This window comes from Lepidochelys kempii, chromosome 7, assembly GCF_965140265.1.
Source record: "Lepidochelys kempii isolate rLepKem1 chromosome 7, rLepKem1.hap2, whole genome shotgun sequence".
Taxonomy (NCBI): Eukaryota; Metazoa; Chordata; order Testudines; family Cheloniidae; genus Lepidochelys; species Lepidochelys kempii.
In genome coordinates this window covers 115,616,988-115,633,317 of record NC_133262.1, presented here as the reverse complement: position 1 = coordinate 115,633,317, position 16,330 = coordinate 115,616,988, and the positions used below count along the sequence as shown (strand labels likewise).

Here is a 16,330-nt window from a genome sequence, read left to right as displayed (position 1 = left end):
AAATCATTCAAATTTTGGTTTTCTGTGCAAAGTAATTTTCTACCATCACTTGTTGAAATGAGCAGAAATGGACTTAATGACTTATTTTTCTCCGTGCATCATAATACATACAAATTTGGATGATATTTTCCCTGAAGATTAAAAAGAAAATCCTCTTTTAACATTTTCATCCTAGTGATGATCTTAATTTAATGTACTTCATTTTTCTTTCACGCTTTTGTTTTTAGATCTCCTCACTAATGCTACTAGACAGGTGCTTAATGCAATTATTGGCTTTAAGCAATTACCGAACATGTCTGTGATTAATGCCAAGGCTTGGATTCAATAATCAATATGAACAAAAACTGCTAATAACAGAACTGATTTTAAAAAGTTTCCTTTTAAACTAAGGGCTACCATAGAAAAACAAAACAAACCATTGCCCTAAATTGCTACCACTTGTAGTCTTGGTACATAGATTTGCTCAGTTGTACTGTCTGATCAAAGCACTATCGTTGGAAAAATGTTTCTTGTTTTAATTCACTTTATTTTGCTTCCTTCTTGGTAACAGAATTTGACAGTGCTTTTATTTATGCCATTTATGATGCCTAAGGGTTAATTGTGGTAACCAATATTTTCTGCCTTTTAGCTGGGTCAAAGTGCAATGCCAACTGATTGAATAGAGTTGGCTTTGGATAAGTAATTTCTTTCAGCCTCCTAGACTCCCTTAACAAGGGTGAGATCTAAAATAAATGATCTCTCAAGTAAAAGGTTATACTCTTAACTTTCTATCTGTAGGAATGCTATTTTGATGGTATTTATGCTTTCAAAAAAACACAGTAGTCCAGTTCTGATGCCATGCTTCAGGAAAGATGTGGGCACCGTAGAGTCTAGAGGACAGCAATAGAAATATGTTAGGTTTTCTAGAATTTTATTTTGAGGAAAGGTTAAAAATATTGGGCATGTTTAGTCTTGAGAAAAGAAGACTGAAGGGGGACCTGGTACATCTTCAAATATGTTAAGGGCTGTTTTAAAGAGCATTGTTATCAGTTCTTCTGTGTCTACTGAAAGTAGGACAAGAAGTAATGAACTTGATCATTGGTTAGATCAGTGGTTTTCAACCTTTTTCACTTGTGGACCCATAAAAATTTTTGAATGGAGGTGTGGACCCTTTTGGGAAATTTTAGACGTAGTCTGCAGAGCTCCATGGGACTGTGGACTACAGATTGAAAACCACAGGGTTAGATATTAGGAAAAACTTCATAAAGATAGTTTAAGCTCTGGAATAGGCTTCCCATGGAGGTTGTGGAATCGCCATCACTGGAGGTTTTTAAGCACAGATTGGACAAACACCTGTCAGGGATGGTCTAATTTTACTTGATCCTGCCTCTGAGCAGAGGGTTAGATTTGACGACTTATCGGGTCCCTTCCAGCCCTGCATTTTTATGATTCTAGGGTACTTGAGAATTAAGAGGTTGTCTTTCTGAAGCACAAGAGATAGCATGTAGGTTAGCCCTCCGGTTATATATGCATCTACTTTCTGTGATGATAACCTGGCTGTATAGTACACAAATTTCACATTTAATAAAGTTGCATTTCAGAATGTGCTAAAGTAATTTTCTCATATTGTTAGAAAATAGTATTTGTGTGGCTTAGTTTTGTTTGCTCCAAACGCTTATTGTTTACCTCAGGTCTTTAGAATCCAAACAGTATTACAGTTCACATAAAATGCTGAAAAAAACCAAGCCTGAACAATTTGTTTGCGTAATTCTGTGCAACTAAGAGAGAAACTGCCACTAATGGAGCTGTAGGCCTCTGTGAAGTCTCTCTCGCTGCTGGCTTTGAGAAATCATTGTTCACAGATAAGAAATTAACCTTTTATGCAGAAGGTATTATCCTCTCTGAGAATAAATTGGTTAACATTGGATAAGAATTTCTGTTGCTCAGTAAATGTCATAAAGGAATGACCTGCTGATCGTGACATTATGAAATGAAAAGGATAACTTCGGACCTAAATATAAATGCATATATTTATGACAACAACATCATGGTAAAAAAAATCTGGATATTTGACATTACTAGCACAGAGGACACTAGTGGATTTTCTTTTTTAAATGGCTATTTGAGGGACCTGCAATCATTACGTACTCTTTTGCCTGAAAAAAATTGGAAGGACACTAATATGATATTTGGTAATCTGTTATTCCAATAAATAGTCTAAAAGCAGTTGTTGAACTGTTCGGTAAGGAATCCCAAGTCCTCTTTGTGACTCTACTCCAGCACTAACCAACATGTGGAAGGCTTTTTGTAAGAACAGCAAGTAACTGAGAAGCCTTGGTTTTATCTATGCATCTTTGTCACTTACCACTATGGTACCTACCTGGTGTTAGGAGTAAGGCTCACTCATTTTGGATAGACTCTGGATTAACTTCCAATGTCAAGCATATTTTTGGTCTGTGGGTGAAGCTAAATGATCTAACGAGGAAAGCTCATGATGTAACGAGGAAGGGAGACATGTAAAAAGAAGCTCCTTTTGAACCTGCTGTGGGAGTATTTATTTGTATTTTTTTTTTTTATTATGTTCAAATGCCAGATTCCACTTGTATGGGCTAATTCTGCTAGTAGTTATATCACCAGGTTGGCTTTATGAAGTATTAATACTACCATATCTGTACTTGCATAGGGTGCTGTCTGTCGCTGCGTTTTCATCAGGAATAAGTAGGTACTTTCCATGGCACATGCTACCAAGTAGTTTAATTTGCTTTAATAGCGCCAGTATTTATCAAGTGTGTGTACTTAGTAGCAGAAAGCTGCAAAACATTCATGATTCTTTGAATATTGGGGTGCTTCTCTCCTTAAGCTGCATTGACTAGAGGAGAGCAGGTCTGCTGTTACCTGCAGAAGAAGGCAGCTGGTACACAGTACAAGGACAGACACCAAATAGAGCATATTATTGGATACCTATCATGTGCAAGTATGTGATTGTCATGAATTACTGCATTAGAAATCTGTTTTTTAAAAAAGTAGGAAAATTGGGTAAAATGTGTAACTCTTGCTCCTGGTTGAGATAAAGCATTTTGTTACCGGTTGTATTTTTAATTTGTTTCAGGGATTCTCAACCCATTTATTGTTATGGGCTGCATAAGCAGCTCTCTGTGTGTTATGTGGGCTGCATCCACACAATATATATACTACCTGTATGGCTGTGACGATGTCACATGGGCTGCAGCTGTGAGGTGATTGGGTCTCAAGCGGCTCCCGGGCTGAGAACCATGGATTTATTTGCTCACTGCATCCATCCTGTGGCATCCAATTCTTTCCCCAGTAAATCTGATATTTTGTTTGGGGCGGGGGGGAAACCTCCTCTATGCATAGTAAATTCTGAGAGAATCAGTCTGCACAGAGCTTTGGGAGAGGAGGCAGTGTATACTGGCCCTATAGCATACTTCAGTAATTTGCCCATTCTTTGTTCTTTTGCAGTTGACTATCAAGATATTCTAAAAACTAATAACTAAAGGACACATCACTTTTGATAGGCTAAGTTTTGTACCAGAAATGGGCAGGAGTGTTGTGCTGTGTGGTCTTCTAAGCTTGCTGTGGTCTATTCCTAAGCTTTGTTCTTAGCCAATGAGGGTATGGGTAGGTTAAGTTGAAACATATATGAATCAAGAGATGTAGCTATATTTTCCTATTGTCTAAATTTATAATCTGTTCCTGATTATGAAATAAGAGTAGACAGTAATACTTCTGTTGTGGGAATGATTCTGAACAGCTGTCTCCACCATTGCACTGTAAGAACTGAAAGACTGTATCTCCCAGGATTACATGTTACCTACTTTTCCTTTAGCTTCCATTGCATTATGATTGAACAAGTAATAGTAGGGCAAAGATACTTTTTAAGTTTACCTTCAGTTTTCTTTTTTCATGCTTTTCAAGAAAAAATGTTGAAATCTATCATCACTCACCTTGATTGTATTTGAAAGACCAATATTTGTAAGCATGTATGCTGAAATCTGATTAAGCATGAAATGTGATTATATTTAATAGCTGCAGAATGAAATCTGTTTCTCTGTTATAGTGTGTATATATGCTGCATGCCTCGAACGATATTCATGAAAAGTTACCAGCTGGGGGGGTGGAATCTGCTTGTCTACTCTCATGATGACAGCAAGGAAGAAACATCATTCTTTTTCACCGAAGCATGTAAACTTATGCAATGCTTATATATAGTTTGGGACAGCAAAACCATGTTGTTTGCATAAAGAAGGACCAATGCAGATTAATCCAAAATTTTGAGCAGGATATACTGTTCCCCCTCTAAAACTGCTGCAAGCTCATTTAATGTGAAAACTAAAGAAAGTGAGAGCCAATAAGCAACTCACAGACTCCCATAATGATGGAGATAGCTCAACTTTTCACCCTAACTGATCATATCTTTAACCCTGGCCATTGTTTGGCTATGGAGGGTTCTCAAAAGAGAGAGTAACTTAAAAACTATGCAAATCCTCACAAATTTATCCCAGAAACACTCTCTCTTAATGAAAAGGAGTACTTGTGGCACCTTAGAGACTAACCAATTTATTAGAGCATAAGCTTTCGTGAGCTACAGCTCACTTCATCAGATGCATATCGTGGAAACTGCAGCAGACTTTTTGCAGTTTCCACGATATGCATCTGATGAAGTGAGCTGTAGCTCACGAAAGCTTATGCTCTAATAAATTGGTTAGTCTCTAAGGTGCCACAAGTACTCCTTTTCTTTTTGCGAATACAGACTAACATGGCTGTTACTCTGAAATCTCTCTTAATGGAATCAAAATCTGATCTCAGATCAACAAAGGCTGAATAAAACTTCCCTTCTTGGAGGAACAAAGTTTATAAATTGGGTCAGAGAGGGCAAAATAACTGTTGGTAGAGCAGTCCTTCCTGAAATCGGCTTGTTCCTCAACAAATAAATTACAGCTCTTTCCAGTCCTCTAATCTCCACAGGAGATACTTGGTATGGATATTAAAAACCATGTCTAAAAGGTAAATAGGTCAATAATTTCTAGGGTCATTTGTCACCTTTGGTGGGGAAGTACAATCCCTATTTATTTTTATTAGTAAATAATTTTGCTAACGCAGGGGCCCATCAAACAGTATAGTCCTTACAGACTTCTGCTGGGATAAAATCGTCCCTTTATTATATTGGGTTTATCAAAATTCTGATTTCCATGGTGGAGACTGTCGGCCATTCTGGATAAGGATAGCAGGTGAGGTCCATCAAGGTAGACCAAACCAAAGGGTTAATAGATGGATTATTATTATACAAGGCAGAAAAATGTTTCACCCCAGACATGCTTTGGAAAGAACGCCCATTTTTTCCATTAGTCTTGTAGTAGACCATTGCTGCCATCATCCAAAATAGAGGAGATTTTGGTTTGTTTGTGGCAGTGAATTCACATTTCTTCCAAAGGACCTTTTGATGATCCAATTTTTTCTTATTCAGCATTTTTTATAGTTGTTTCTAAGGATAACTAATGTCTTAATAGGATAAGAGGAACTATTATTTCTCACAGCCCTTGCAATCTGAAACTGTTTTTTGTAAACTGAAGCAATCCGAGTCATGACAGATTCTCTTATCTTCTAAAGGATAAAAGATCTTTTTTTTTTTTTAAATGGTAGTCATCCTGTAATTTAACAATCTCAGTTTGTGTTTGTGCTCGAGAATTAAGATCCAAAAAGCTGATTCTTCAAAACTTGACACATCACTGGGTACGAGCTTCTCTCCGACTTGAGGCTTTACTACTACTGCTATCTAGTGCTTCTCATTAGATCTCAAATTGCTTCAATCTTTAATATATTTATCCACAGCATCTCTGCAAAGTTGGCAAATGTTAGAAACCCTATTTTTACGGATAGTGTCTATATTAATTCCCTAAGTGACTTGCCAATGGTGATATAAGAAGTCTTTTTAAAGCCTTTTGGTGGAGTAGGGAACTGAACTTGGTCTCCTAAGTCCTAGGTTTGTGCCCTAATCACTGTTCCAAATAACAGATTCCACTTAATATACCTTGAGTTACACTTTCAAAATTAGGAGTAAAACAATCTGTCAAAATCCCTTTGGGAAAACGTGGCTGAAGGGCAGAAATTCACCTCCAGGTGTTGATGATCACTGTCTGTAAAAGCCACTATAAAACTAGAGAAACGAGACCACCTTAAAATAGAAATTGCAATATAGTCAAACACATTGCCCCATCTAGAAGATGAGTGTAAAATGACCCTCCAGATCATTACCATCCCTACCATTCAAAGTCTCCAGGCAAAATCACTTAAAATTACAGAAAATTTACAGCCTGGAGTATTTCTTACCTTGTCCTTAGCATGTCTGGGGGAAGTGAAGATCACACCCTGTTAAATGAGGTACGGGAAAAACTAAAAATATTCCTTATCCCCAGAACTTGGTTGGTCATAAAAAATTCCCAAAAGAACAAAGATTGCTGATGAAAACTTTTCCATAAGCAAATCAATGAGAGATTCAAGCCCTACTCAGAAAGGCACTATAGAAAGGGTAGCTCAAAGGGGCAAATGTATATGCAGGGCTAATGGAGTACATTTATTTGGGAAAATAATACTAGAGGCTTGAAAATAGGGATTGCCTGGTGTTATTTACTAGTTATAACATTTAACTTAGAGATGAGCAGGGCAAGACCATTTGCAGGTTTACCCCTCTTTGCATGCTTAACACCCTCAATTCAAATACAGATTCAAAGCCCCGTGAATCGGACTCATACTTAGAAACCAAATTTCTTGGAGGAACACTAAATCAAACTGAGATAAACAGTTACTGAAATCCAAATCCTGGAAGTTACTTTTAAGGCGAGCCGTATTCCATACACAGCTTTGATAAATGTTTTGGTGGAACCCCTGTCAGGCCCATCTAGTCAATCCCCTTCCCTTTCTAGGGTCTCATTTGAAAATTTGTTATGAAAAACTGCACTATTGGTTTTGTGATTGGGCCTAAATGTCCCAGGATAGTGATCTTCAACTCTCCTGGATGGTACGTAGGACTTGAGTAAAAGGATCTGAGGTTGAGCAGAGAAACAGGTTACAGTGCAACAGAATTTGCTTGGTGGCCTGGTCGCTCTTTTTTGTTTGCTTATTTGTTAAAAGGAACAAAGATTCTTTCCAGTTGCATTTCATAGGTGTTTTCCCTTTGATCTTTTAAATCTGAGTATCTCTATAGTTGAGACGAGGTTTCACATGACAGATTTTCTTAGCTGTCCACTGAAACTGGTAGTATGCAAGCCATTTAAATTACAACCACTAACTTTCAGTTTTGGAAAGTTAGGCCTAAGACAAAGAATAATATAGAAGTAAAACTTGCTTTATATATTTCTTTCTTTCTTACCAGAAAACTATTTAGTGAAACTATGCTGACCAACTTCCCATTCAGTAGCATATGTGTTCTGAATAGATCAGGCTTGAATGGCTTTTAAATGACTATTTTGTAAACCCACTGATTAAATCAGGTGCCTTTCCTGTGGCATGTTACTGAAATCTCACCGGAAAGAGTTTTTTCTGTATAAATGCTTATCTGTCTCTTACCAAATTCTGCAAATACTAGGTTGGGACTTTACCAAAATGAAAGACATTTTTCTTCCCATGCCATACTGCCTGGCTGAGATCAGTGGAAAATGAGTAACTATTGTCCAGCATGCCTACCGCTATTATGGAAAGGTACAATTTTTTTCTGTGTTTTTTTTTTTTTTTTAAGTGAACTGAAAGCAGTATTTTAAAAAGCAGATAATGGATTCTTCACTGTAGCAAAATACCATTCCTAAACAGGCAGTAGCATACTAAGGAGGCTGCATAGTCCAATGGGTAGAGCAAATAATTAGTAACTACACCATTCCTGGGTTCTAATTACTTCTGATTCACTCTGACTTTGTGCCGTTTCCTTGAGCATCAGCAAGAAGGAGGAACAAGTAATCAGAAGATCATGCTGAAAGCTAGAGGCTGTCACTGAAATTTCATAAATAAATGTGAACAAAACAAGGATGTAGATGGACATAAAATAAACTTAAGTCTCTCTCCTGTTTTTCAATTACTAGCTTGAACAGATGGAACTTGAAGTTCGAGAAATTCCCGCCCAAAGCCGAGGAATGTATAGCAGCAGAATGAGGAGCTACAAACAAGAAATAGGAAAACTTGAAGCTGATTTTGTGAGTATATTTACGTATGATAAAGGATGGCATTTAAGACAAAAAGTATCTTAGTGTAACTGTGTTCAGAGTGAAGTAATCACTTTCTTCCATTTCCCCAACTTTCTTCAATCAACTCCACATGGGCAGACTTTGGGGGAGAGAACAGTCTTAACTCATGCAAGGGTGGAAAGAGCTCTCCTCTCCCTGTCCACAAATGCAATAATATCTGTGCAGAGTTCTTATGTGGGAAAGAACCTCCCTAATTGTTTGCTAGTCTGCAGTCCCAGTTAAACTCTGCAGAACCCTTGCTCCTACCACTGTGTGTCCCCTGTCCCCCACCCCGTCTCTCTCTCTGTCCACACTCTTCTAGCCCCGCTTCTTGGCAAGGACTCAATAGCAGACCGTTGTAGTTATACTGTGAGAAGTCACTTAATTTTATAGGGTATTATAAACTTATGAGACTAGTACGAAGTATCATGTTACCAGTTATAAACTACACTTTTTAAATGAAATGAATCTCAACTTCACTTCATTACTCAATGTCCATGATTTCTTTTCCTTTTATGTTTGGATGCTCATTGACTATTTTGCAAATCAGTTAGCCTCAGTGGATCTTTCAGGTACCAAATGCAAACTAGCATGGTTCTCCTGTCCGGGTGCTTGTGTTATGGCCTGCAAGCCACCAGTCCTGTTTCTTTTGACTTAGAAATAGTGAACGGACTTGTGTACACACAAAATTGCTTCTAAAAGGGCTGGCTGAACACTTCAAAGCCACCTGCTATTTCTTTCTGGGTGTACGTAATACATGTGACTCTATAGGGTAAGCAGCTTAATGCTCCATTGCATCCCAAGGTTTGAGCACCAGGCTGACAGACAGTGCTATCTGTAGTTGAGGAGTGAACTTTACTATGTATGTTGAGAACCCTCTGTGTTCCCATGGAAACTCCTTGCCCCTTTCTCACCGCCTGCCATGCTCTAAACAGCTAAGAGAAGGGAGATTGGCTATGTCACCTTCACAGGGAGAAGAAAGGGAGAAACTGGAATTGAGTACAAGGTGAGGGCCCACTGAGAACAGACTGGGATCTTTATAATGATGAAACATGGTTGCTTGGGGGAAGAGAAGGAATTAGAGTGGGGGCCTATGACTAAGCAATAGAAAATAAGTGATGGAAGAGCCTGGGATGGGGATGAGGGAATACAAACAGCGCAGAGAGAGAGAAGAAAAGAGGGAATAGATCGAAGTGATGGAAAAAAACAAGCAGGAAATTTACCAGAAAAGTGGAGGAAAAGAGTAAAGGATGGAAAAGAGAATGAAAAAAGCAATAGTTATGATTAGAAGTATGTTAAGAGAGCTGAATGGTTCAGTTCACTGACACGCCACTATAGCTAAGGTGGCACAAGCATTTGCATTCTAATACTTGTTTTCAGACACTGATAACTTTCACAGGTTTTCACTTACTGGGCTGAGATTCTTTCAGTCTTGCTCTTTACCCAAAGGTGAAGTTTCAGGAAAGTTTATGTAACCAAGGTTTGGCTGTGCGTTCGAGGAGACAAGGGAGGAAAATGCGGCATAAATTCTCTTGGCTTTTTGAGCTGCTCTAATAGTATAGTGACTGGGGGGAAAACAGCTGAAAATTTTCATTGAAATGGAAATGCCTTTTGAATACTCTGGTGAAAATCATCTTGATTGAGTTGTGATCTGTTGGTTGTAAGCAAAGAGTTTACAGCCTAATAGGAGCGCTAGATGACATCTGGAAAATTCACTTTACTGCAGCTGAGGATAAGTTTCTAACTGGGAACACTGTTGGCAGTTTATGAGCAGGATTGTCTTACAGACTCACTTCTTGAGGTTCACTGCTCTTCCAAAAGAAGCATGCACATGTAAGCTGACAGATTTAGACATCGTTCTTTATAAGGGAAACTCAACCTGGATCCCATTTACGTTGGCTACTCCTACCCTTCCTTACTGGGTGAGGGAAAGCGAAGCTGTAAGCGGGTATTTATCAATCAGCAGAATACCGGGGCTAGAGCCTAGTACTTCATTTTGGGACTAAACACAGGGGCTCAGAAGATTTTTGTCTGATTTTTAAACTGAGAGGACTTTAAACCAAAGCACGAGTCTGTCTTAATCAGTTCTCTTCCATGTTTTGTAATGTAATGATTATAGCTGTGGATGGCCCTCTCTTGGCCACTTACCTATGTAATTTAAGTAGAAGGATGTGAAAGCTGATTTAAGACTAATACTGTCTCTCCAAAGTGAATTGCATAAAGCATCTGGATCAGCACGTCTCTCAAACTTTAAAATGAATGACATAACTGGGACTGCAAGTTCAATTTTATACACTTTGTAATGAAAAAATCTATTCTGTCAACTTTTTTGTATGCCTGACAGAGTCCTGAAAACTTACCCCAGCTCAAGCAGTTATTGAAACCAACATTTTGGCAACATTCTTAAAACTTAAGAGCAGGATGCATTAATTCTGCAGACTGTTAGATCCTTTATTTATAAAGGAGAGGGCATTTAGGTTGAGTGATGGCAGACTATTTCCAGATGGAAAGTCCACTTGTATTTAGGTTGTGCTGGGCAAAGTGGCGAGAGACTGGGTTGACACTGGACTGTGAATGGTTTCCTTTACCTCATTGTGTGACATTGTCATATGGTCACTGGGCATCTTGATGATCGGATGATACTTCTTGTAAACATTCATAAATGTTCTACACTTGCTAAGTCTTGAAGTATATTTTGAAATTATATGAATCTTTTAACCTAGTGCAGTCACACTCTAAAAGGTGACTCTAAAAACAGCCTTGCAGGGTTTTGTTGATTGTGCCTCATAAGCTAACTTCCAGATCACATATGAACGGATCACAAATACATGTTGTTGTTTTTTTTTCTTGGTGCCAGCCTTGCTAGCTGAACCTGAGCTTTCAAAATCTGACTGTTCTTTTCTGCACATCTCTGCAACAAAGATCATGCAGTCCGAACTAATCTTCCATATGCATCTGTGCAGTTTTAAATTCAGATTATGCCCCTAGCAATCCCTGTGCACCTTCACAGTTTTCAGTAGGATTGCACAAATGTAACGGATAGCTCTGTAGTTGCAATAAATGATGCCCGAGAAGGAACACCATCTAACTCACTCACTCTTTGCTGTGTTGGCTCTGCAGGACTAATGAAACTTAAAAACAATAACTTATTTTTGTCATTCAAGTAAGCAGATTCCATGGGACTCTGAATAGATACAGGGGCAGATGCAGATGGTATCGTTTTTTATTAGTCGCCTCTCACAGTTTAAGAAATTCCAGCCATTGAGGGTCTGATTCTGATATCATGACTTGAGTTGTACAGCACCTTATTCCTAAGGAATCCCATTAATTTCAAGTAAGTTCCTTACTTGTGTAGTAGGATACTATTCATCATGAGTAAGGACCTGAGAAGCTGGCCCATAAAAGGTCAAGCTATATTAAAGTTTCATACTAAAAATACCATCAGTAAATTCTTACACTGCCCTTTTATGTGGATACAAGTAATGTAGGTAAACTTTAGTGTTAATAGCTCTTTTAAAATGAAATACATCCTAGTGAGTATCAGCTAGGAGTGAACCTTTATTGCTGTTGAATCTGTAATGCTAAAGGTAATGTAAAATATCACTACTTGTTTATATTGTGGAATGTGCTTGCAGCTTATAAGAAGTACTTGTGGCACCTTAGAGACTAACCAATTTATTTGAGCATAAGCTTTCATGAGCTACAGCTCAGCATCTGATGAAGTGAGCTGTAGCTCACCAAAGCTTATACTCAAATAAATTGGTTAGTCTCTAAGGTGCCACAAGTACTCCTTTTCTTTCTGCGAATACAGACTAACACAACTGCTACTCTGAAACTTGCAGCTCATGTGTGCCATGGTAAGGCATAGCTTATCTAAAGGGCTCTATCTTGTGGCCAAATGTGGAGTTGCATGCTGCTTGTTTTTTGCTTTGTAGAAAATCTCTTAACTAAAGCCTTGGGGCCATCTCTTAAAGTAGCACTCAACTTGAAATCCACTCACTTACAAGTGGCTTCAGTTACTATATCTGCCTCTCAGTCCTTCTGCCACTGTCTTTGGTTTTCCAGTTGCATTTGTTAATGTTCTTTTTCTCTCCCTGCATGCTGTGTGAAGGACCCACCTGAATAGTGACAAGAGACTATGACTGGCTTTGTTATCAAATGCTCAGAAGTCTAAAAGTGGGGAAAAAAGTCTTTTTCTGTAAACTTTTGGTTACTGTTCTTAGATAGTAATACCTCAGAGAAAAATAGAGCATGCTTAATTAAAAAAAAACACTTTTCTCTGTTTGACAATATCCCTTTAAACACTGATTTTTATAGAACTGGCTGGCACAGATAATGGGATACTGACCCTTTTCATCTGAATCCATCCTAAATTGGTGTTGGCCGCAAGTTCTAATTCAGAATTAGCACTAACTGAAAATTATTATTAATTTATTTGTATTACTATAAAGTCTAGCAGCCCCAGTCATAGACCGGGACCCCATTGTGCTAGGTGCTGTTGCAAACAAAACAAAAAACCTCCTTCCAAAAGAGTGTACAGTCGGAGACAAGAGATAGCAGATAGACAGGGAAGTACAAGGAAACAAGGAGATATTGGTCAGCATGCTAGGTTGTTGTTCAGTTTCTAGCAAACAAGTATCCATGTTACAGAAATGAGTACCAAATAACCATTACTCAAAACTGGGCTGAACAGATCTATCTAAAACTGCCAGCATGCGTTCCAAAGAACAGCAGACGTAGGACGTTTGTCTACCATTATTCCCTCAGGATTGGATTGAGACAAAACTTTAATGGGGGCACTTTGGACTGTTGCCTCTATTGTTATATCTTTTCTGTGGCTAAACAGAGCAGGGTCACGAGGTTTTATTTCAGCATGTTCCAAAGGTAAACATAAATATTTTTTCCTCCACTCTAGGAAGTCTACGTATGTGCATGTTATGTAATTTTTATTTTTTACTTCCAGTCCACATTGCTTTCACATGTGCATTTTGCAATACTGGCTGCATGTACTGTGGAGAATTTTCTCACTGGAAAATACTTTCCTTCTGCGTGCAGTGCCAAAGTTGAGCTAGCCACCCCAAACTGCTCTATGACTGTTGGTGCCTTCATGAAATAAATCTTGCAGGTCTCCTTACTAAATGAGCTTCCCATTCAGCACCGAATAATGTGCAGAGCTACAAGATACCTCACCTAACTGAGAGGTACTTTAACTGGAAATTTAGTGGACAGTATTCTACATAAAGAACGCTTCTCTGTAGGAATATAAATAGTTGTTAGTGCCAGCTGTCCCAGTTCGGGTATTTGCGTAAATAAAAAACCCTACAACCACAGTTTACACAGATAAAGAGGGCACATAAGCTACATTTTTGTCTTGATCTATACGCTAATTTTCTTGTGTGCGCATACTCTGCTTGTACATACCATTTTACACATTCAAAGTACTGTGGAAGCATTCCAGTACATTTGTTTCTCAGTGTTTTTATCAATGGTCACTGTATAATATTAAAACATTGTATGTACTGTAGCTGATTGTTCCCACGGCACCCTTCATATGTCACTTGCTGTCTTGACTTAGATTATGAGCTCTTCGGGACAGGGACTCAATTTGTATGTTTCTGTAGAGTGCCCGGTACAATGGGGCCTTGACCCTGGTGGAGACTTCTGTACTGAAACACAAATCTGAAGTACAAAAAAATCAATACATGAAACAATAATCATTCCTTTAACGCCCCATAACTATTGCTGAAGTAAAAACGACAATAGAACACTTTGAATATCAAAGGAAACTTAAATGGAAGATATGTAGAGAAGAAGGTAGCATTGTGGACAAATACGTTATGCAAGGATTTTAACTGTTACAGTAAAAAAAACTATTTTGACGTTCTTGCACTATTGTAGCATAGCTACATTTTGGCCAATAGCTTGATTTTTTTTTTCCCCCAAACTTGTAACGGGGGGAAGTCTTTCCAATTGTGATGAATATTACAAAAACAGCTCCTATCAATAAGCTTTAAAAATACTTAAAAGGTTGTCAGCGAGGCCATATCAAGGAGGGTTATGTCAGCTGGAGTTAGCTTTTTGTCATGTGACTTTAGTAATAAAGTACCATTTGAATCCAGAAACATTGACCTGGACCATGGTAGTAAGTACACCAGTCGAATCCTGAGTTATCAGATACTACTTTCATGCTCCCACCCCTAGTCCACTCTTGTGCACCCTTACTGGCATCCATAGTACTATGTGGGAAACAAAAGAACATTTGCCAAACGGATTAGGTAGTGCCAGATATATGTGAGCCTGAATCCCCTTTCATTTTCTGGTTTAATTCAGATATCTAGGTGAACTCTTCTGCACCACCTTGTTGCTGATACATCATGTTTTCAATTGATTTGTAAAATAGCAAGACAGTGTTTTCTCTTGCGTATTTACAAATTGTGTTTTGAGCAGATGTAAAATAAAATGCAGCTTGGAGCTGCATCTACTTTTAAAAAAAGAATTAGTCAAACTTAAGCCCCATCTACAACAGGAAATTGACTGATTGCAAACAAGTTGTTTGACATTTCTGAAATCATTTTAATCTTGTTCTCACTAGTAATAGAACTGTTTTCAGCACAGGTTCAGAGGAGAATAGGTGCCGAAGGCAGTTTTACTGTTCATATGGACACGATGAAGCTGACCTGACAAATTTCAAACTCTCTTCTTAAACTGATTTTCTTCATTGTTTGGTAGCAATTAAACCATTTTCGGCCCTAATTCAGAGGAGCATATTACATTAAAACGTCTGTACTGGGTTCGTTTCTTACTATGAAAAGGTCTTGTTGCATGTCACCTGTCTTCAATCATTGTCAAACACGCTTTTCTTGGGGAGAAGAGAAGTTTATTTTAATCACTTTAAAGATGGGGATGAAATCTGGACTATTGACAGGTTTTTACTTACAAAATGACTTAGACTAAAGGTGAAAGAGGGCCATGTGGATTTATTACTGTGTTTGTGCATGTAGGGGACTCTCCACCCTTTGATCACCTCTTCTCATGCAAAAGGTTGAGAATGCCCCTGGTATATCACTGTATGCTCAACAAGTGCCCTGTGTGGAAGGAACAGAGGAATGGCCGTTCTCTTTATAACCATCCTCTGCAAAAATCTCCTATAGGAGCCATGTTGCTAGTTGGGGCCAGGAGCTGTGGTGGGATCAGCAGGGTACTGCATACTCTCCAGATTACTGAAGTTGTGTGGCCTTTCCTGTCTTTGTACTGTTAGTTGCTCCCCGTCCCCAAAATACTCGCTCTTACAGACACACTGTCAGGAAAATTCAAGAATCTCATGAGGTTTTTCCATACCTGTGTCCTCCTTTGTGGGTCTCTCATGTGGGAGGAGACTAGCCATGGATTCCCATTCAGTAAATTATATCAGTTTTAATATCAGTTAATTAGATATGACACACAGGGGTTGTGAGAAAGGGGAAGGAGATACAAAAGATTACTCTAGTGTTATCCAAGCCCCAAACTGAATTTTTAAAGGGAAGCTAAGCTGTAGAGTAACCTGGCTCAGTAGTAAAGCCTTAGGTACCTCTAGGGATCTGGAAAATCCACTCCCCTCTGCTTGCACTTTGAGAAAATTTATGGCGTGTGTGTGTGTGTGTGAGAGAGAGAGAGTGAGAATAATAGAGCGGCTGGATGGAATTATTTCTATGTGAAACTTACCAGTGATGATTCCCTCTTCTTAGAGAGAAGAGTGAAAAAGAAGAGTTAATATGCTTCATTTATAATCAGTCTAAGGGGTTATCATCATCTGAATTGAGATTCCTTAGGGACCAGTTCAATGAAACAGCTTTTATTTTTTGTTTTATAAACTTTAGGTATTATTTACAAAGATTTCTTCTGTGCTTGGTCAGTAAGCTATGTCTAGTAATATGATTCTTAACAGGGGTGATGGAGAGGGTTGGGGAGGAGGGGGACAAGTAAAACTGAAAGTAGAGAACTGGGGTTATTGCTCATCTGATGAAGGAATATTAATGCTCTCAACTAATTTCACCTTGATATTCTTGTACAGTTCTTAATAAGGCTATTCAAAGATGTACAAAAGTCTTCACTGTGCCAACATGCAGGCATCTTGTTCTGGA

At 38.4% G+C, this 16,330-nt stretch overlaps 1 protein-coding gene across 8 annotated transcripts in view; it reads left to right on the top strand.

Annotated features, from left to right (window-relative positions):
* Positions 1 to 16,330, top strand: part of VTI1A (vesicle transport through interaction with t-SNAREs 1A) — a 352,051-nt gene that overhangs the window by 12,546 nt on the left and 323,175 nt on the right. For all 8 annotated transcript variants that reach the window (XM_073354362.1, XM_073354360.1, XM_073354361.1 and 5 more), the window contains exon 3: positions 8,070 to 8,180. In XM_073354362.1, coding sequence (XP_073210463.1) covers positions 8,070 to 8,180 — 111 coding nt within the window. The remainder of the gene's footprint in view (positions 1 to 8,069; positions 8,181 to 16,330) is intronic.